At 37.9% G+C, this 22,035-nt stretch overlaps 2 protein-coding genes across 2 annotated transcripts in view; both read left to right on the top strand.

Moving 5' to 3' along the window:
• The window catches only part of LOC148997204 (ribonuclease inhibitor-like), a 361,305-nt gene that overhangs the window by 20,727 nt on the left and 318,543 nt on the right, over positions 1–22,035 (top strand). The window lies entirely within an intron of this gene.
• LOC120468819 (uncharacterized) lies at positions 578–20,591 on the top strand (the record flags this gene model as incomplete). The annotated part of the gene is made up of 7 exons (XM_089132862.1): positions 578–704; positions 807–1,248; positions 1,332–1,344; positions 3,136–3,160; positions 19,211–19,278; positions 19,414–19,457; positions 20,395–20,591. Coding segments are annotated over 7 exons (810 nt in total), but the record flags the coding sequence as incomplete, so codon positions are not given.

Here is a 22,035-nt window from a genome sequence, read left to right as displayed (position 1 = left end):
ACGAGTTTGAACAGGAGAGTCGCGAACGCTCATCACAGAACAGAGCAAGGCGACCATTTGAGCTTATAAAACTTAAACTTTTTTATTTATTTATTACATGACCAATAGTTTCGCTAGATAAGACCCTTATTCATCGTCTGGTGTCGTTTAAAGCCCTTTGAACAGTTTGCACTGAAAGTGTCTTTTCGACCTTGAACTGTTTGGTTCCCATTGAAGTCCATTATATGGAGAAAATCCTGGAATGTTTTCATCAAAAACCTTAATTTCTTTTTGACTGAAGAAAGACAGACATGGACATCTTGGATGACATGGGGGTGAGTAAATTATCAGCAAAAGTTTTTTAAAAGTGAACTAGTCCTTTAAGTAAGGCATGATTGCAATGACAGAAACTGCAGAGTACCTCTGGCCTTATCTGAAACTGGCCATTGATTGTACAGTTTAAGAGTAATGTTTCTTGCATTGTACTCCAACTCCATCAAATGTTTTTAAAATAAAATTGCTTTATATAGTACTAAAGTTTCTAATAATTCAGTGGGTTTAATAATGTGTGATAACTGCTTTTGTTCATTTCAGGTGAACATTTTCAGACAAAAGGGCTTCAAATAAATGGGTTGCAGATATAATTACCCATCTGCACCCCACTCCTGTCACTAAAACTCTTTTGGATAAAATGCGGAGGGCCTATGAATTTATCTTGACAAAATGTAAGTAATGTTTTGGTTTAGCAATTATGAATATTTTAAGATACATGTATATTTCTTTGTTAATATGTTCAGGTTTTAAATTAAAGTAAACTTGTATTATAGCAACCTCCTTAGCACAGCAACCGGAGAGTCAAGCAGCAGAGGGTCGAGCGGCAGCGGAGGATCAAGCGGCGGATAAAGTGGCGGCGGAGGATCAAGCGGCGGCGGAGGGTCAAATGGCGGTGGAGGGTCAAGCGGCGGCGGAGGGTCAAATGGCGGTGGAGGAGACTGTATTTGTTCTTAACCTTGTTCCTTTGTCTTCCCCACTCTCTCCAACCTCTCTCTCTCCTACTTCCTCTTCTACTTCTACATATATTCTTCCTTCACTTTCTTCCCCACTTTCACTGCCATGCTCTAAATCTTTGCGACAAATTAAACGTAAAAACACCTCTACCTCTTCACACTATTCTCGCTCTGTCTCTCCTCCATCTCTGTCTGCCTCTTCCATCTCCACGTCTTTGAGTCAGGAAGGGCTAAAAAATACGTGTGAAGAACAGAAGAAAAGGTAACTTGCATGGTACATCTTACTCCACACTAAATAATTTTGCTCCAGTTAGAGTTGACTTCATGTGAATTGGAATAATTCAGCGAACAGTTATTGGTACCCAGTTTGCAGTATTTAGGTATTTAGCTGTGGCCTGACTTTTTTTCATATTAAACTATGTTATTCCCTTAAAGCAGAACTAAGTAACTTTTTTTACCTTAACTGAACAGCTTTGGAGTCATTGTAATGTTAATATTACTGATTTCGTGTTGAATGGTGATCATCTCGCACCCCCCTGGTGCCTGTGAGCCGCAAAACCACCCTTGCAACTTTAGGCCGGCGGCTCGCCGGCCTCAGTGTTAGGAAGTATCGTGAGATTTCAGGTCTCGCGAGGTAACGAATTGCTTTACGGCACTATACGCGCACACGCATGCGTACACGTCCCCATCAAGCGGCAACCTCCCCGTCTTTCTCTTGAAGCCAATACGGAAGTGAATTAAACTGCAATTTATCGAGTGGCCGCTTGAGGCAGGCTGCAGAAGCGAGTCAAATCTGTATCTCCCCCATGTTAAAATGCCCAACTTTACAGCAGAAAAAAACATGTTTACAGCCTGGAGCAAAAAGTGGCTTTGGTCTATTGAGCTCATTTTTCCCTTCATGACAACTGTGAGGGGGGTGAATTTTTTTACAACTCATCTGTTTAAATTATTTTTTAGCCTTAAATTTCTGCATAATTAAGGGCGTGGCCACTTGAGTGACAGGTGGATTCTTGCGGCCGCTTTCACTGCTAGTCGTTTGTCTGCTGTCTGTTAACGTCACCCTCAGCTGTGTTTGTGCTTTTTCCGGGATTATTTCATACAATTTAATACATGTATTATACCTTCGCCCGTGCACGCCGTTGGATTCCGTCGTGTTGAGTATGGAGAGATCGACCAGCGCCGTGTTTCCAGCTGTTTCCCTCGCATGCACTAATGGATGTCTGATAATTTCAGTGCTTTCTCTCCGTCCATGCAATAGATTCACACCCTTGAATGAGCGCGGATTTCTAGTTCATTTACTTGAAGTTCTGAAGTAATGTCTTTGGTTTGACCCATCCGAGAAACTGAGAGGCGGCCAAAATCGGATTGTAAAATGGACTGAATTAAAGCTCTTTACGAACTTGACGTGAGATGCCGACTGACATGTGTGCTTGCATTGAATCACTGTCATGCACAAGCTTAGAGCAATATTGTAAGTAATTAATACATTTTTAACTAGCAGAATAATAATGCATCACGATGCACATAGTTGACTGCTTGTATGTTGTGAGAAATGTGTTTGATCTGTGTTAATGTATTTGTATACATGCTCTTAACTAATTGCCCCTTGTGAGATTAATAAAGTTGATAAAAAAGTAAAGTAAATAGTCTCACTTTTAGTTACGTCTTAACTATTATAATATTTCGAAGGGCAAAACATGAACTTTAACCATTGGCTTTACTTTTTCAATCAGCTGTCAATTCAGCGGCAGTAGCATAGCATTAGCACCTTAGCTCCACCCGCGTCACGCCTCTTTGCCCATTTTAATTTATCCGGTAGTGACGAGAGGTGACGCACTGCCAAGATGGCGACGGCCGGCCCCGCCCACTTTAGTCTTCAAGAACGCTCTTCAGAAACCTATGGGTGACGTCACGGACACTACGTCCATATTTTTTACAGTCTATGGTCCCCATCCATCCAGGAGCCGGCTAGCTATAAGAAAAAGGTAACGCTAGATATTGAATTCTTCACGTTTTCGTGATGGCTGATGTAAAAGAAGAAGAAGAAAGCTCGGAAGTGTTTATCAGAGGAACAAAGAAAGAGAAAACGGACCGGCTTTTTCAGAATAGAGAGAACTGAAAGAAAGTGAAGCCTGCAAAACCGATGCTGACCTGGCCTTCTTGCTGTTGCACTTGTAAGTATCTTTATAATAAACTGTGTTTAATGTTTGTATTTCTTGTAATTGTGACCTCGGGAGTCGGGATGTTTGCTATTGTCTGTTTTTTTTTTTATTATTATTATGCTCGCTGTCTTTTACTGGCTTACTAGTACGTTAGATGTTAGCATTTTCATTAGCAAACAAACTTGTTTTCTGTAAGTAAGTGTTTTGTCCGTTCCTCTATCAGGGTTTATTTGTGTTTCTCAGATCGCCTATAAATCGATATGAAATTCTACAAATTATGCATTAGTTTAGCTTGTCGTCAGCCTCAGAATTAGTAACGTTATACTGTGCTGCTGACTTGATATATAATGCATAAACCGACACGAGAGCTGCTAGCTAATAATGCAACTTTTTTATATTTATTTACCCACATTTACACAAACAGAACAATAAGTAAACGAGAAATTGCATTGCAACTTCACACATGCAACTCCATCTGTGCTAGTTTGACCTTGTGTATAAATGATATGTTGATAAAATTTTTTTATACATTTTCTTTTTCCTTTTTAGCTACAAGCGTTGGCAAGTGTTATCAACTCCGATGCACCCCAGACCACCAGTACCACCGGTCTCAAGCTTCAATAATAAAATAAACAATCTTGTAATAAACAAATTAAATGTGTTTGACTTTCTTTGGTCAATCGTTACGATAGACAACTCGGATCACCAGAAAAATGATAGAAGAATGTAACGTAACATGTATTTTGATAATGCATAATCAAAGTAGCTATAGCTGTAGGCTAAACTAAAAATAAATAAATAGCGGAAATATTTCTTATAGTAGGCTATTATTGATTTTTAACCATAATGTTACTGATAACGTTTGGTAACACAATAAAAATATATACTATCTCAACATTTGAATAATATTGTTCTGAGAATCATACATACCTCAGTGGACATGGCTCGGGCGTCAGTTTTGTTTGAAATGTGCTGGGGACAGAGACGCATTCGGAAGGGCATTTTCAAAAGTGCTGGGTAACGCATTCATTCTTTTTTTCTCTTTCGAGTAGGTAATGTTTTGAAAGACGATGTCCTGTAGCTTCCTGATGCACATAAATAAAAATGAGCAAAATGTCCGAGTATAGTGGGTATATAGAAAATATTCGCCCTTGATATGTACAGTGATGGTCCGTCCAAAGGTAGAATTCCGCACTCGAATAGTTTTTATTTCCCCCTCATCAAAACCAATAATGTTTATCAGTGGTTGAATTGATATAATGTTTATCAGTGGTTTTATATGTTTTGATGAGTGGGGAAAAATATACGAGAGAGGAATTAGAAACCATGAGAAAAAGGGACACGTTTGTGTGCATTTTGATTTGTGATTTCACCGGAAAGAATCTCCGCAACGGATTGAAGCGCGTTTCTGAGAGAAGCCAACACATTTCAGTGCTAGATCGCCTGTTATTTAACAAACAAATGAAACGAATGCTGTTAACTGGAGATGTTTTATTTGCATTGGTACATCTGTGCCGCGAGATGTTTCAAAAATGGTGGGGACAAAATCCGTTTGTTCGCCGGCTTCTCTGAAAACAAATGCACATGGCCTGCCTGAACGAGATGGGAGGGGGAGTTGACGAGTTTACGACAGTTTTCTCATATATATATACTCCGAAACTGTAGGGGGAGCTCGAGAGAGAAACCTGCGAGAAAACAGCAAAGAAGTTTCCAGTCTTACTGAGCGCTGCTTTAACTAAGAGGAGTTGATACATACCTCTGTCGTCTCAGTGCGTGCTCTCAATCACTCTGGCGCGCGAGACACTTTGATCGCACTTAACAGAGAAGCGACCAAACACCTCCATGTTTTTCCTATTTAAATACAGTTACATGAGCAGTGTAACTCGACCTAGGATGGTGACACAAAATAAAACACTGTGCTTTTCTATGCGTGTAAAGTAGATAACTATATTGTATGGGGGAATACCATAGCAAGTGCAAGTTCATATATCTATGAACTCGGCGCAGTAATATCTTCACTCTGTCGAGGGAGAGGACTTTTCACGAGTGATGATATTACTGTGCCGAGTCGAAGTGCTCCCAAGCACTTGCTGTGGTATTCCGCCATACAATATAGTTATCCACTTTACACGCATAGAAAAGCGCAACGTTTTATTTTGTGTCACCATCCTAGGTCGAGTTACACTGCTCATGTAACTGTATTTAAATAGGGAAAACATGGAGGTGTTTGGTCGCTTCTCTGCTTGGCCCATATTGAATGAACTGGGCTAGTTAAGTGCGATCAAAGTGTCTCGCACGGCAGAGCGATTGAGAGCACGCACTGAGACGACAGAGGTGTGTATCAACTCATCTTAGTTAAGGAAATAACATAGTTTAACTAGAAAAAAAAGTTTGATGACACAAACTTTAAGTTGGCTTGAGAAAGCCGGACCAGAGCGTTTGAAGAATCTTGAAGTTTGAATGAAGTTTTAATGATGGCATTAGATAGAAAGAAAGAAAGAAAGAAAGAAAGAAAGAAAGAAAGAAAGAAAGAAAGAAAGAAAGATGGATAGATTAGTTAGAAAGATAGATTAGTTAGAAAGAAAGAAAGATAGATAGATAGATAGATAGATAGATAAATAGATAGATAGATAGATGTTTTTGGCAAGAAGCTAACATGATTAGCATGTAGCTAGCTTGATGCTAATATGATTAGCATGTAGTTAAGATGATTAGCATGTTGCTAGCAACATAATAGCATGATTAGCATGTTACTAGCATCATGCTAGTATGTTTTAGCAAGAAGCTAGCATGATTAGCATGTAGCTAGCATCATGCTAGCATGATTAGCATGTAGCTAGCATCATGCTAGCATGATTAGCATGTAGCTAGCATCATGCTAACATGTTTTTTAGCGAGAAGCTAGCATGATTAGCATGTAGCTAGCATCATGCTAGCATGTTTTTAGCAAAAAGCTAGCATGATTAGCATGTCGCTAGCAAGAAGCTAGCATGATTAACATGTAGCTAGCATCATGCTAGCATGATTAGCATGTTGCTAGCATCATGCTAGCATGTTTTTAGCAAGAAGCTAACATGATTAGCATGTAGCTAGCATCATGCTAGCATGATTAGCATTTTGCTAGCATCATGCTAGCATGATTAGCATGTTGCTAGCATCATGCTAACATGTTTTTAGCAAGAAGCTAGCATGATTAGTATGTAGCTAGCATCATGCTAGCATGATTAGCATGTAGCTAGCATCATGATAGCATGTTTTTAGCAAGAAGCTAGCATGATTAGCATGTTGTTAGCAAGAAGCTAGCATGATTGACATGTAGCTAGCATCATGCTAGCATGATTAGCATGTTGCTAGCATCATGCTAGCATGTTTTTAGCAAGAAGCTAGCATGATTAGCATGTAGCTAGCATCATGCTAGCATGATTAACATGTAGCTAGCATCATGCTAGCATGTTTTTAGCAAGAAGCTAGCATGATTAGCATGTTGCTAGCAAGAAGCTAGCATGATTAACATGTAGCTAGCATCATGCTAGCATGATTAGCATGTAGCTAGCATCATGCTAGCATGTTTTTAACAAGAAGCTAGCATGATTAGCATGTAGCTAGCATGTTTTTAGCAAGAAGCTAGCATGATTAGCATGTTATTAGCATCAAGAAAGAAAGAAAGAAAGAAAGAAAGAAAGAAAGAAAGAAAAAGATTTGTTTGGAAGAAAGATGGAATTGTTAAAAAGAAAGAAAGAAAGAAAGAAAGAAAGAAAGAAAGAAAGAAAGAAAGAGTAAGGAAAGAATTGTTAGAAAGAAAGATGGATAGATTTGTTAGAAAGAAAGATGGATAGATTAGTTAGAAAGAAAGATGGATAGATTAGTTATGTAGAAAGAAAGAACGATAGATTAGTTAGAAAGAAAGATGGGTAGATTAGTTAGAAAGAAAGATGGATAGATTTGTTAGAAAGAAAGAAAGATGGATAGATTAGTTAGAAAGAAAGATGGGTAGATTAGTTAGAAAGAAAGATGGATAGATTTGTTAGAAAGAAAGATGGATAGATTAGTTAGAAAGAAAGATGTGTAGATTTGTTAGAAAGAAAGATGGATAGATTAGTTAAAAAGAAAGATGGATAGATTAGTTAGTTAGAAAGAAAGAAAGATGGATAGATTTGCTAGAAAGAAAGATGGATAGATTAGTTAGAAAGAAAGATGGATAGATTAGTTAAGTAGAAAGAAAGATGGATAGATTTGCTAGAAAGAAAGATGGATAGATTAGTTAGAAAGAAAGATGGATAGATTTGCTAGAAAGAAAGATGGATAGATTAGTTAAGTAGAAAGAAAGATGGATAGATTTGCTAGAAAGAAAGATGGATAGATTAGTTAGAAAGAAAGATGGATAGATTTGTTAGAAAGAAAGATGGATAGATTAGTTAGAAAGAAAGAAAGATGGATAGATTAGTTAAGTAGAAAGAAAGATGGATAGATTAGTTAGAAAGAAAGATGGATAGATTAGTTAAGTAGAAAGAAAGATGGATAGATTTGTTAGAAAGAAAGATGGATAGATTAGTTAGAAAGAAAGATGGATAGATTTGTTTGGTAGAAAGAAAGATGGATAGATTTGTTAGAAAGAAAGATGGATAGATTAGTTAGAAAGAAAGATGGATAGATTAGTTAAGTAGAAAGAAAGATGGATAGATTTGCTAGAAAGAAAGATGGATAGATTAGTTAGAAAGAAAGATGGATAGATTAGTTAAGTAGAAAGAAAGATGGATAGATTTGTTAGAAAGAAAGATGGATTTGAAGACTAAAATTTCATCTTTTAATATTATTTCATTATTAAATATTATGTATCTGTATTATTATTCTTTATTAGTTTTCATGATCACTGTATTATCCTTTTGGAGTTTCAAAAAGCATGAGTTAAAAGCATGAGGAACATATGTCAGGGGAAAGCTATATATTGCTCAGAGAGTTATGTGTGCCATGTAACATGTTCACTCAGCATAAATGTTTCCACTGATGCAAGTGTACCACAGATGTACACAACAAGGAAAGTAGCGCACGTATGACATTTACATTCTAAGTTGAGAGGCTCAGAGCAACATGTTTGTTACCTTACAAGGAAGCTGTAAGACTGTGTGATGTATAAAACTCAATGTCACATTGTACCACCCTTAGAGAAACATGTAGGCATGACCGGGTGAGAGGGTAGAGGAACATGGAGAAACGCATAGACCAGGCATGAACACAACATCATGAAGTTTCTCTCCTGACATATATATAATATATAATAAAACTTTCTTGGCAAGATAACTGGTGTCCGGTCCCGTAAATTGAATAATAACGGGGAAACACAAGAGGCTTTAATTCCAAGTCTACATTTGGCGTCACGAACAGGATAGCATTCAGGCATTTGTCTCAATCATTCAAGGTAAGACTTTTTCCTATTCTAAAAAATAATTTGAAGTCTGCCTGATGATTGGACATTGACTGAAACTGCTTAAAAGAACTGTGTTGTTTAAAGTACCAGTTGTTTTGCCAATGAATATATGTGTCAGCAAAAGGAAAATAATTTAAATAATTAGAATTTGATGTGGCTTATTTGAGTTGCTCTGTTCAGTAAACCTCTGAAATATTGAATGATGCTGGGGAAGTCTTTTTCATTTTTGAAAAGACTTTAGGAAAAGTGGATCTTTTTTAGAAAAAAGACCATTTAGTCAAATATTTGGAATAGCAGTAAAGCAATTTAGCAATTTGCTTGGCATGACTGGAAGGTGGTTGGAATATGGCGAGACTGTAAAAACTGATGGCAGATTAATCTCTAAAATATTTCCAACACACCGAAGAATCGTTTTAGAAAACGAGGATAGTGTGTCAAAGCGGTGATTTATAGCGGTTTAAAGTGGCGGGTCTGTGCTATAGGACGCACAGGATTCCGTATTTAGAAATACAGGCGCCCTAAAATTTTAAACACGCTGATTGAGCCCTTAGAAGATGGGTATCAATGGAAATAGGAGCTAGAATTGTGTGTTTTTTCGATTTTGACAATAAGCTGTTCAGTATTGAGAGGAAGAGGTTGATCTGAGAGCAACTTCAAATAAACTAAATAAAATTTTAAAATAAAAAATAGAGCAAACAAATACACAAAGAAAACAAATTATTAGAGTTAACTTTGTTTTGTTTTTTGTTTTTTTTCCTTTCCCCTTCTTTGTTCTTTGAGTTATAAGAGAAGGCGAAAGGGAGAGAAGGAGAGAAGCAGAGAGAGAGGGAGAAGCAGAGGGACCCCCCCCCTTGGAATTCACGCACAGTAGATATACATCCACACACACACACACACACTCACTCCCAAAATATCCCTGCTGTTTGAGTGCACAGTCACAGAGTGACAAATAATTTGCAATGGCAGAAAGTGGTCTTAACAGCCGAACAATTGCTGATTGGTATTTAAAAAGAAAACAGAAAAAGCAAGCTAAGCTTTTGAAAAAAGGACTGGATGTTAATGCATCTTTGGATGTGCAGCTAAGCTGGTTTGATTCGCAAAAAGACTCCATCAAGTCAAAAGCATTTCCAATACTGGCAGCTCATTGGATTGTGAAACAAGGTGGAATCTTCTGTGGCATTGATGGATGTCCAGCCCCACTTTTTGAAGCAATGAAGCCTCAAATTGAAGCATTTCACAAATTGAACAAAATTATGTCTATTAACTGTTCAGATAAAGAAAACACAACCAATGATAATTCATTTGATCCAGATTGGACAAATATAATAACTGAAGCTGAAAAGAGATATTCACAAGCACCAGTGAAATCTGCAACCACTGTAACGCCTCCTCCTTACAAACCAATTTATCCACCTTTGCCTGAACAATATACAAGTTCATCTAAACCTCTGACGCAGCCTCAAGCTTTGAGATCAAATGGTCCAGTTGACAAAATGTATATTGCATCTGCACAAGCAGCTCCAATAATAACAAGATCTAAAACAGTTCATCCCAACAGAGACATGCTGCGCTGTACACCAGCTTGTAATTATGGATCCGACTGGGGTGATGAGACAAGAGATGACGACATGATTACAATTGACAAGATCGGTCCTGAACTTTCTTCACCAGTAATTAAAAAGGAAGGATCTGAATTAATGACAGAAGAGAGACCATTCACTCCAGGTGAACGACAAGCCATTCTCACAGCCTTGCCTCCTCTGAAGAGACAAGATCCAAACACAGAGTTTTGGCGAGAATTAGACTCTCTTGTCGAAGCACATCAAATGACACTACGAGACATTCACACCATTGTGAAAGCTAAAATCCCAAGAGACAGATGGGAACGCTTGCCAGCTTCAATAACAACTGCCCAATGGATAGATTTCTGGGTTGATGACCAGGGACGACCCCTGGGTCTTTGGCAAGCCTTAGATGTATTCCGAAAAGAAATCCAGGAAATCTTAGGCAGTGGTAAAATTCCCTTCACATTAGTGACATTGATTAAGCAAAAGGATGATGAATCTCCAGATGAGTATGCTCTACGTAAGTGGAATGCTTATGAGAGATGGGCTCTCTGTGCTAAGAAACAACCTGACAGAGATGATGTACAGTTCATTGACACACTTGTGGATGGACTTGGCCCAAAATACCAACAAGCCTTATCACTTGGAGTCAACCCAGGTGAGACATTTGACCAAATCATGCAATGGGCTGGCCGTTTGGAGATGGCTATGAGGTCAAACAAAGAAGAAGGAAACAAGCCATACCGAAGAGGAGTGGCGACAGCTCAATACAACAAAGACACAAAGAATAAGATGGTTTTCTGCAGCAATTGTGGAAAACGTGGACACGTTAGACGAGATTGCTGGGCTAAAGGAGGTGGAGCAGAAGGTCAAGGTCCATCATTTAAACAGGTCAGTACCAAAGACCATAATGAAAATTCTCAAGAGAAGACGTTGACTGAAGCACAAGTCCGTCAGCTCATTGAGGGAATTATGCGTCCGCAATAGGAATTAGCGGCCCCCTGTATTAGTAAGAAAAAAGACAATCGCCTTTTCGTTAATGCATTAATAGGGGGCCACCCATGTGATGTTTTGGTTGACACAGGCGCCTCAATTTCAATAACAGATTTGAACCTACCTACAACAGATGAAACTATGGAAGTTGAAGGTGTTGGAGGTGGTATCACAAAATTTCGCAAAAGTATTCAAGTTCCACTGCAAATACATGAAGATGAAGTCTTATGGACATCTTTTTGGGTGGGGCCGAATTCACAAGGAAGCCTAATTGGCATGGACATTCTTCCATTGTTAAACATGATCATATTCACTGACAGTCGTCATATCGCCACAACTGCTGGGATAATACCACACGAAGATCGCACATGTAATCTAAGGTCTGTTGGTACAGCAAAACCAATTATCAGGAACTGGACAAAAGATGGTGTGTGGGGTCTTCTATGCAGTTTGTATCCAGATGTTTGGGCTAAACACAAACTGGATTGTGGTAAAGCCAACATTGACCCCATTGTTATTGAGGGACCGACACATGCCCCTCATAAACAATACCCTATCAGACCTGAAGCAAGACAAGCCGTAGAGGAGATAGTGGCTGACTTGGAAGCTGAAGGTATCATCAGACAAACGTCATCTACCACTAATAGTCCTGTCTGGCCTGTCAAGAAATCAGATAACTCATGGCGATTAACCATTGATTACACAAGACTTAACAGTGTAACACCAAAACCGCATCCTATTGTAGCCAATCCTGCCACTATTCTGAATGATATTCCAGGAAATGCTGAAATTTTTACGGTACTGGATGTACTGTCTGCTTTCTGGTCTATACCTATAGACAAAAGATCTCAAGAGAAATTAGCCTTTACAGTAGGCGCAAAACAATATGTTTGGAACAGACTCCCACAAGGTCTTAATATTTCTCCTGTTGTATTTCATAGAGCTTTGAACCAGTTCTTAACGGAGCAAAAAGCTGAAATTGAGAAATCAGGAAGTGTCTGCCTCCAATATGTTGATGACTTGTTGATTGCAAGCCCAGATGAAAGAAGCCATATATTTGCTCTGAATGTTGTCCTACAAGCCCTTAGGAAAGGGGGATTTAAAGTTAACCCCGACAAAGCACAGCTGGCCAAATCCAAAGTTATCTATTTGGGCCAAGAAATATCTATGGAGGGAAGGAGAATGACAACAGAGCGTGTAGAAGCATTAAGACATCTTCCAAAACCTCTAACAGTTACAGGAATGCGGAAGGTGATGGGACTTTTCAACTATTGTCGTCAGTATATACCCGATTTTGCTAGCATCACCAGCCCTCTCATTGACCTGTACAAGGGAGGAAAGCCGGGAGTGGAACAGATTAACTGGACACCAGAAGCTGAGGAAGCGTTTACTTCTATGAAAGAAAAACTGACTTCAGCTCCAGCTTTGGGACTTCCCGATGGACGATTGCCGTTTCATTTGTGGATCAGTGTAGGAGATGAGACGTATTCAGCAGTACTGTGTCAAAAACCAGGTGATCGATACAGACCAGTTGGATACTTTTCCACAAAGATTCCTGTCACTATGATTGGGCAACCACGATGTATACAAGCTCTCGATGGTGCCACATGGGCAGTGGATGCTGTTGAGAATCTGATAGGAGCACAAACTATCATATTGCACACTCCACACAGTATAGTGACATTGTTGAACAACACAAACATCAAAACCATAACCGATGCAAGAAGAGCAAAATGGGAAGCTACTTTGTTGAACAAGGATTTGAGAGTGGAAATCATCAGAGACACAGCTCTTAACCCTGCAACAATGATGCTGGAACCACATGAGGGAATACCACATGAGTATGTAAAACAAGTAGAAGAAGATAGTCTTGGTCCTGTTAATCCAATCCCTCTTGAAAATCCAGACAAGGAGTTATGGGTTGATGGATCCAGTTACTATGTTGATGGAAAACGACACACTGGATGGGCTGTAGTGCAAGCTGATGGAACTGTTGTGAAGAAAGGAGCTCTTCCTGGCAAACTTTCTGCACAAGTAGCTGAGCTTATAGCACTTACAGAAGCTCTTGAATTATCTGAAGGAGAACGAGTCAACATCTATACAGATAGTCGATATGCTTTTGGTGTGGTCCATGACTACCTTGCCCTGTGGAAGAGACGTGGACTCATCACCAGCAATCGGAGCGAAATACAACATGCTTCCATAATTCGTCGCTTGATTACAGCATGTCACTTACCTAGAGAAGCAGCCGTGATCAAAGTGAAATCACATCAATCTGACAAGTCCAAAGAAACTCAAGGAAACACGGCAGCAGATGCAGCAGCTAGAGAAGCAGCTCTACTCCATCCTACTCCTGTTACCCTGGTAAAGGAAAATACCAAGGATAATCCTGAGCTCCATCTTCTGTCATATCAATTGGAGACAGATGAAGAGAAAGAACAATGGATAAAAGCGGGAGCGAAAGAGGATGATCAAGGAATCTGGAGAATTCCAACAGGACAAGTAGTGATGCCTATCGGAACAAGAAGAGAACTAATGCAGCTGTATCATGGAAAAGTGCATGCTGGAGCAAAAGCAATGAAAGCTCAAATTAGTGAAACTTGGTGGTGGCCAAGAATGATGAGAGACATTGATGATTATTGTAGGAGATGTTTGATATGCCTCAAAGCAAATGTGGGAAAATCTGTAAAGGTGCGAATGTCACATGCACCCAGACCAACAGGTCCGTGGACACATCTCCAAATTGATTTCACAGGACCTTTATCACCTAGTGGAGGGTATCAATATATACTTGTAATCATGGACAATAATAAGAAAGCGCGAGAAGCTCAACAGCAATGGGATGAAAAACACACCACTACTGACATTCCACACATTCCCGAGATAGGCAGTTTTGTTATGATCAAACGAATTGCTAGGAAGGGTTTAGAGCCTAGATTGGAAGGACCTTATGAGATACTCTTAACATACAAGTGTTTGTCTCAAAGGGAAGGGTGTAGGAACAGATAGATGGTATCATTGGTCACAAGTTAAACCTTGCTTAGTGAATAAACAAACTGTTGAGACTGAGCAATGTTCATCGATTAGTTTTAAAGATTGGGAACAAATAAGTGATGCTAACTATTTTTCTGCTTCCATTTCAGGAATCAATTCCATTGACATTTATTAAAGATGGTTGCAAGTTATTATGTATTCCTTACAAAACATTACCTCACAAACAATGAACACCCGCTTACTGATTCTCAACCCCAAGGGATAGGACCCTTTAACATCAACGTTTATTTTAATTTCTTATTTTGGCTCGGAACTGGGGGATTTAATTAGTTACGAGTTAATTAATTAATGAGTCCAGGCACGAGCGGAAGAATTATTAGTTTTTCCTTTTCTTAGATGATTGGGGTTCATTTTAAATACATACACATAGATATTAAAACACACATAGTATACGGGGACATAACACGGGTTGGGGTTTTTGTTCTTTTGTTCTTTTTGTTCTTTGTTTTGTTTTTCCTTTTCTATTCTTCTGTTCGTTCTGTCTATTTTCTTGGTCTGCTATTTCTTCTCCTCACTATCACTTCTATAGGTTGGCCACCTGGGAATGATGGTGTGGAACTTACGGCCGTAGTTCCAGTGGAGGGAGATGAAGACTAAAATTTCATCTTTTAATATTATTTCATTATTAAATATTATGTATCTGTATTATTATTCTTTATTAGTTTTCATGATCACTGTATTATCCTTTTGGAGTTTCAAAAAGCATGAGTTAAAAGCATGAGGAACATATGTCAGGGGAAAGCTATATATTGCTCAGAGAGTTATGTGTGCCATGTAACATGTTCACTCAGCATAAATGTTTCCACTGATGCAAGTGTACCACAGATGTACACAACAAGGAAAGTAGCGCACGTATGACATTTACGTTCTAAGTTGAGAGGCTCAGAGCAACATGTTTGTTACCTTACAAGGAAGCTGTAAGACTGTGTGATGTATAAAACTCAATGTCACATTGTACCACCCTTAGAGAAACATGTAGGCATGACCGGGTGAGAGGGTAGAGGAACATGGAGAAACGCATAGACCAGGCATGAACACAACATCATGAAGTTTCTCTCCTGACATATATATAATATATAATAAAACTTTCTTGGCAAGATAACTGGTGTCCGGTCCCGTAAATTGAATAATAACGGGGAAACACAAGAGGCTTTAATTCCAAGTCTACAGATAGATTTGTTAGAAAGAAAGATGGATAGATTAGTTAGAAAGAAAGATGGATAGATTAGTTAAGTAGAAAGAAAGATGGATAGATTAGTTAGAAAGAAAGATGGATAGATTTGTTAGAAAGAAAGATGGATAGATTTGTTAGAAAGAAAGATGGATAGATTAGTTAAGTAGAAAGAAAGATGGATAGATTAGTTAGAAAGAAAGATGGATAGATTTGTTAGAAAGAAAGATGGATAGATTTGTTAGAAAGAAAGATGGATAGATTAGTTAAGTAGAAAGAAAGATGGATAGATTAGTTAGAAAGAAAGATGGATAGATTTGTTAGAAAGAAAGATGGATAGATTTGTTAGAAAGAAAGATGGATAGATTAGTTAAGTAGAAAGAAAGATGGATATATTAGTTAGAAAGAAAGATGGATAGATTTGTTAGAAAGAAAGATGGATAGATTTGTTAGAAAGAAAGATGGATAGATTAGTTAAGTAGAAAGAAAGATGGATAGATTTGCTAGAAAGAAAGATGGATAGATTAGTTAGTTAGAAAGAAAGAAAGATGGATAGATTAGTTAAGTAGAAAGAAAGATGGATAGATTAGTTAGAAAGAAAGATGGATAGATTTGTTAGAAAGAAAGATGGATAGATTAGTTAGAAAGAAAGATGGATAGATTAGTTAGAAAGAAAGATGGATAGATTAGTTAGAAAGAAAGATGGATAGATTTGTTAGAAAGAAAGATGGATAGATTTGTTAGAAAGAAAGATGGATAGATTAGTTAGAAAGAAAGATGGATAGATTTGTTAGAAAGAAAGATGGATAGATTAGTTAGAAAGAAAGATGGATAGATTTGTTAGAAAGAAAGAAAGATTAGGTAGAAAGAAAGAAAGAAAGATAGATAGATAGATAGATAGATAGATAGATAGATAGATAGATGGATGGATAGATAGATAGATAGATAGATAGATAGATAGATAGATAGATAGATAGATAGATAGTTCATTAGCTCATATAGAATGGTAGTTTAATTGAGTCTAGGGCTTCAGGGAATTTAGATTTGAGTTTTTGTTGTACGCTATTGGGCCACCGTAGTCTTGGCTCATTTTGACCATGCTGCAATGAAAGTCAATGGGATTTTTATGGTTTTTAATATTAATTTTTAAGAAATCTGAAAGTCGAATCAGTCTAAAAAGATATAGCAACTCGAGTCAGAACAGTCTGAAGGTCTGACCCGAGTTTGGAGTTTGTAGAGTTAAAGCTCTAGGAGGAGTAGCAGTCAGAAAATTTTGAGTAAGAAGAATAATAATAACTAGAATGTACATTTCCAGAGGAAAATGTGAAGTGGTGCTTGCAGTGGCAAAAAGCTCGCTCGGTTGCTAGGGTGTTCTGGGTGGTTGCTAGGGTGTTCTGGGTGGTTGCTAGGGTGTTGCTAGGCGGTTGCTAGGGTGTTCTGGGTGGTTGCTAGGTGGTTGCTATGGTGTTCTGGGTGGTTGCTAGGGTGTTGTTAGGTGGTTGCTATGGCGTTCTGAGTGGTTGCTAGGGTGTTGCAAGATGGTTGCTAGCATGTGGCTAGGTGGTTGCTAGGGTGTTCTGAGTGGTTGCTAGGGTGTTGCTAGGGTGTTGCTAATGTGTTCTGGATGGTTGCTATGGTGTTGTTAGGTTGTTGCTAGGGTATTCTGGGTAGTTGCTATGGTATTACTAGGTGGTTGGTAGTGTTCACATATGGTTATTATAGAGTTTTTATATTGTTCATGGCATGATTTAGCACTTAGCTAATCAATATTAGCATGTAGCTATTCACAGCTAGCATGTTTAGCATTTTGAAAGTTCTATGTGCTAGCATGAGTCAAAAGACCCAACCCCCATCGTGATACAATGTTCTGATGCTGAGATATAGGTGTTACAAAATGGTTGCTAGGGTACTCTGTTTGGTTGCTAGGGAGTGGCTTGGCAGCTTCCAATCATGAAGCTCCAAAGTCAATGTGAATGTATAAATCAACCCCCATCTCTATACGATGTTCTGATGCAGAGATGTAGGCCTTGCAAAATGGTTGCTAGGGTACTCTTTTTGGTTGCTAGGGAGTGGCTTGGCAGCTGCCAATCATGAATCTCCAAAGGCTGCTTGTCAGTATAATTGATATAATACAACTCCCAAGCCTGTATGACATTCAGAATGGAAGATATCCCTCTTTAAAATTTGGTTGCTAAGGTGCTCGATAATGGTTGCTAGGGTGTGTCCAGAAATTGTTGAGGTGATTCATGATTGGCTGTTTGCTACCCCGAGTCAAACGAGACCACCCTTGTGTTTCTATGACACTTCTATCCGGAGATATCCCTTTGATCTCTTTCAATGGAAGTCTATGGGAGTTGTTGCTAAGGTGCTCTATATGGTTGCTAGGGCGTGGCTTGATAGCTTCACAATGATCCTGAGAGACTGATTGGTCGTCTGAGTAAAATGAGCCCGCCCCCTTGTCTCTATGACACTATGATCCAGAGCTATGTTCAATACAAAATCCCTATGCAATTTACCATAGTAGGAAAAACACATGCATTTGATGGGACATCCTTCACCATAGTAAGTCAATGGGGAAAATTTTGGGTAGCTCCTGCCCCCCAGGGGTGCAACTTTTACCCCATTGTGAGGTATGTTCTTACAGAGGCTGCCAGCCTCTTCAAATGTGGCAAATCACACGTTTTTCCGAAATCGTTGTTCGGAGCTATGAGTTGTCAAAGTTTGTCTCAATGTTAAGTCTATGGGATTTTTTGGAAATTTGTTCGCCCCTGGGTCGAACACCGTACCCCCGATCTCTGATAAAAGTGATAGGACACTTCTCTTCAATAGGCCGCACGATTTGATGCCTCATTCATGGGTCTGTGACAAAAACTGTGGACGTAGGAGTGCGCCAAACTTTTTCCTGGAATAGTATAATGCTATACTAGAAATTTTAAATAACATTGGGGTCAATGGGGGAAAATTTGGGCAGCTCCTGCCCCCCAGGGGTGCAACTTTTACCCCATTGTGAGGTATGTTCTTACAGAGCCTGTCAGCCTCTTCAAATGTGGTAAATCGCAGGCTTCTGTGAAATCCTCGCTCGGAGCTATGAGTCGTCAAAGTTTGTCGCAATGTTAAGTCTATGGGATTTTTGGGAAATTTGTTCGCCCTTCGGGCGAACATCGTACCCCCGATCGCTTAGAAAAGTCATAGCACACCATTCCCGAATATTCCGCACGTTTTGAGACCTCATTCATGGGTGTGTGACAAAAACTGCGGGAGGAGTAGCGTGCCAAACTTTTGGGCCGACTCAAAAAACACAATAGTAATAGTGTTGCCTTGCTTTCAGCAAGCACCACTAATAAGTTTAAATAGGATTTCAGTAAGTTGGCTTTCTCAAGCCAACTTAATGAAAAAAAAGTTGGAGTATCCCTTTAAGGTCCCTTGCACACTGATTCTGAAATTTTGGTATGCGTTTTTACGTATTCGTCATTCGGTGGCTCTGAATTGTCAAAACACCATTCAAAATTCTTGCTAATGATCCAAAAACTTTTTTTTTTTTTATAACAGATGAAAGTTTCATAGGCAGTGTGTAAACGTGATTGACTAAACATTTATTTGTTGTATTTATTTTGTAATGTGCGAAAATTTCAGACGTGAATTACGGAGTTGGTGCACAAGAACCTTTAAGAGGACTTTTGGGAAACCAGTCCTGTATTTTTGTTTGATTAGCAAAAAAAGGGATGAATTTACTTTGACCTAAATGGAAAGGACTGCATATCACCTCGCATGTGAAATTATAAATTTGGACAGATTCCGCTACAAATCATGGCATCATGGCTAAATAAACTTTCTTTGTCTTTTCATCATTTCAGGTTGCCGAAAATGTAGTAGGCAGAAGGTTTTCCAGTTTGATCGAATAACTGGGGAACGGATAAATGAGGTAAAATGTGTTCTGTTAGGCTGCTTAGTTTTCTAAATTAATGATTTGGACCTTTCAAAGATAATACAACATGTTATGTCCTATTCCGTGATTGCTTAAACAGTTAAAAATATTATTATTCATGTTTGTGTGTAGGGGAAAGCTGAATTGAAAGTCCACTGGTTGCCATGCACTGTGTGGTAAGTCATGTTTTATTAATTATTCAATTCCATGTTGCAATGCAAATTAGTCTATTCCATGATTAATATGATGTAGGCAAAGTTCTGGTGTCTTGCAAGCAGCGTGGAAGTTCATGTCAGTGTTTTCTGTGACAAGAGAAAACTCACTGGTCTGTAGTTGTTCCCGTCAGTAAATCATCCTCCGAGGTAGCCTTTTGAAAAACTGGAGTGAGGTCGATTATCAGTACTCAGAAGCAAATAGCAATGAGGTGGAGGCATTTAGAAGTGCTAGATCCCGCAGGTAGGTCCTAGGGAGGTAGTAACCTTTACGACAAGCATTCCAATGATGAAAAAATTATGGAATAGTCTTCCGAGCATTCCAAATTCAGACACACTCTCTTAGTACAGACTTAAGACAAATATCTGAATTTGAAATGCTCGTAAGACTATTCCATCATTTTTAAGACCAAGGGGAGAATGATCTACCTCCTTGTTTTTATTTAGAATATTCTATTTTTTTTATATCCTGGAATTGTGTGATTAACACAATGGATTGTAGGTAACAAGGAGCTGAAACATTCAGTACTTTCTAAAGTAATTAATATAGTTCTAAAATTAGCTGACAGACAGCCAATGTATGGACAATAAAATGGTCCTGATGTGATCATGTAAGTGCTATATACATGTAAAAATTATTATTATAATTATCATGGTTTCTGTTTCTAGTAAGTACTGTAGTGGCTAGCTCTAGCTCTGAACTAGCTTATTTATTGAGCCTGCAGGACATCCACTCGGTAATGCATTACAAAAGTATTATCATGCATACATAAATTAATCTTTCAGCATCTGAAACACTTTTACATTTTGATGAACTATCTACATTGAACCCAACAGTGATTTAGATTTGTTTTCTCTGTGTTCTAATGAATTTTTTTTTTGCACTTATGATATTTTACAGTGGCAAAACTTGGGATGATACGTGGGAGCCTGCCTGTGAATTCGCACATTTTATGCCTAATTCCCCACATCCCAACCAGCTTTCAGCATGATGTGTCGTGAGCCTAGTCAGCTGGACTTAAGCAGATTTTTTCTTCTTTTTGTATTCTTTTTATTTTATTTTTCTTGCTTTTGTTCATTAAAGTTTTTTGCACAATACCCAGTCTCTTTTGTGTTTACTTGCTTAATGGTGTTTAAAAAACAACCTTTTTCATGAACTGCACAGATCATAAGGGAGAAAATTAGTGCAGTTGGGAGTTTGACATAATGGAATTCCCAAAGGAATTATTAATTTTTTTTATTTTTTTTTTAGTTTAGGTAAGTCTACTTTATCTATTTGTTTGGTAAACAACAGAATACTCCTTAATAATGTCACTTAAATGTAGTGGTGTTTGAAATATTCAATTACAATATTAGATATTAATTCCTTTAACATTTATAATCAAAATTGTTATTATTGTAATTACCTATTTATATTTGCCTTGCATTTATTCACAGCAAAATAATGTAAAACTAAATGTGTGTGTGTGTGTGTGTGTGTATATATATATATATATTGGGGACAATGATTTCTTCAAAGGGAAGGAGTTAAAGAAACGTCTTCATATATTTTGGCACATCACATGAAAAACTAATGTGAACTACAAGGTAGTGGGCATTCAAGGTGAACATGATGGCTTCAATTTACTTATTAGATTATATATAGTTTTCATTGAAGGGGGTTTTGTTAGTCCCTTTTGAATTTGATTAAGAGATTTATTTACATCTGTTCAAAACAAATACTGCAATGCTATAATAACTATCAAGAGTTTGTATTTTTGTAAGATCGCTCATATATTATTATTACGTTATACAATTAAACTGATCAAAGTTACAGTAAAGACATTTATAATGTTAGAAAATAATTTATTTTAAATAAATGCTGTTCTTTTTTAACTGTTTTTAACATTGATAATAATAATAATGAATGTTTCTTGATCATTAAATCATCATATTAGAGTGATTTCTGAAGGATCATCATGTGACACTGGAGTAATGCTGAAATGATGCTGAATATTTAGCTTTAATCACAGGAATAAATTAGGCTACACTTTACAAAATTAGAAAAAATCTTAGTGATATATATGAAGAGTTCAGATGCAAAAGCCTCTAAGTGCCATTTGAAATTTTCTTCTAGAATGATCATTTTTATCAAGCTTGTATATTTAAGTTCAGTGATTTCACTTAAATGGCAATGATGATTACCTATTAATTGTTATTTAAGTGAAATTACTGAACTTAAATATACAAGTTTGATCAAAATCATCATTAAAGAAGAAAATTTCAAATGGCATTTAGAGGCTTTTGCATCTGAACTCTTCATATGCTCTAATTAAATGTTGCACTTATTTCGTTTTATGCAGAAGAGAACATGCATTTCGCGAGTTTTATTTGCACGTTTAAAATGTTAGATGACATATTTGTGCAAACTATTGTGAAGTAAAGCTTTCTTTGGTTCTTTCGAGCTCTGAACCGCATGTACACGTGACATCACAAGGGGCGGGGCAATGCGAACCTCCATCTGAGTCCGTTTCGCCTGATGCCTTTATGTCTGATGCCTTTT

This window comes from Pimephales promelas, chromosome 2 (assembly GCF_988280905.1).
Source record: "Pimephales promelas chromosome 2, fPimPro1.hap1.1, whole genome shotgun sequence".
In the NCBI taxonomy this organism is placed as follows: Eukaryota; Metazoa; Chordata; class Actinopteri; order Cypriniformes; family Leuciscidae; genus Pimephales; species Pimephales promelas.
The sequence above is the reverse complement of the archived record's forward strand: the minus strand, read 5'-3'. Positions and strand labels throughout refer to the sequence as shown.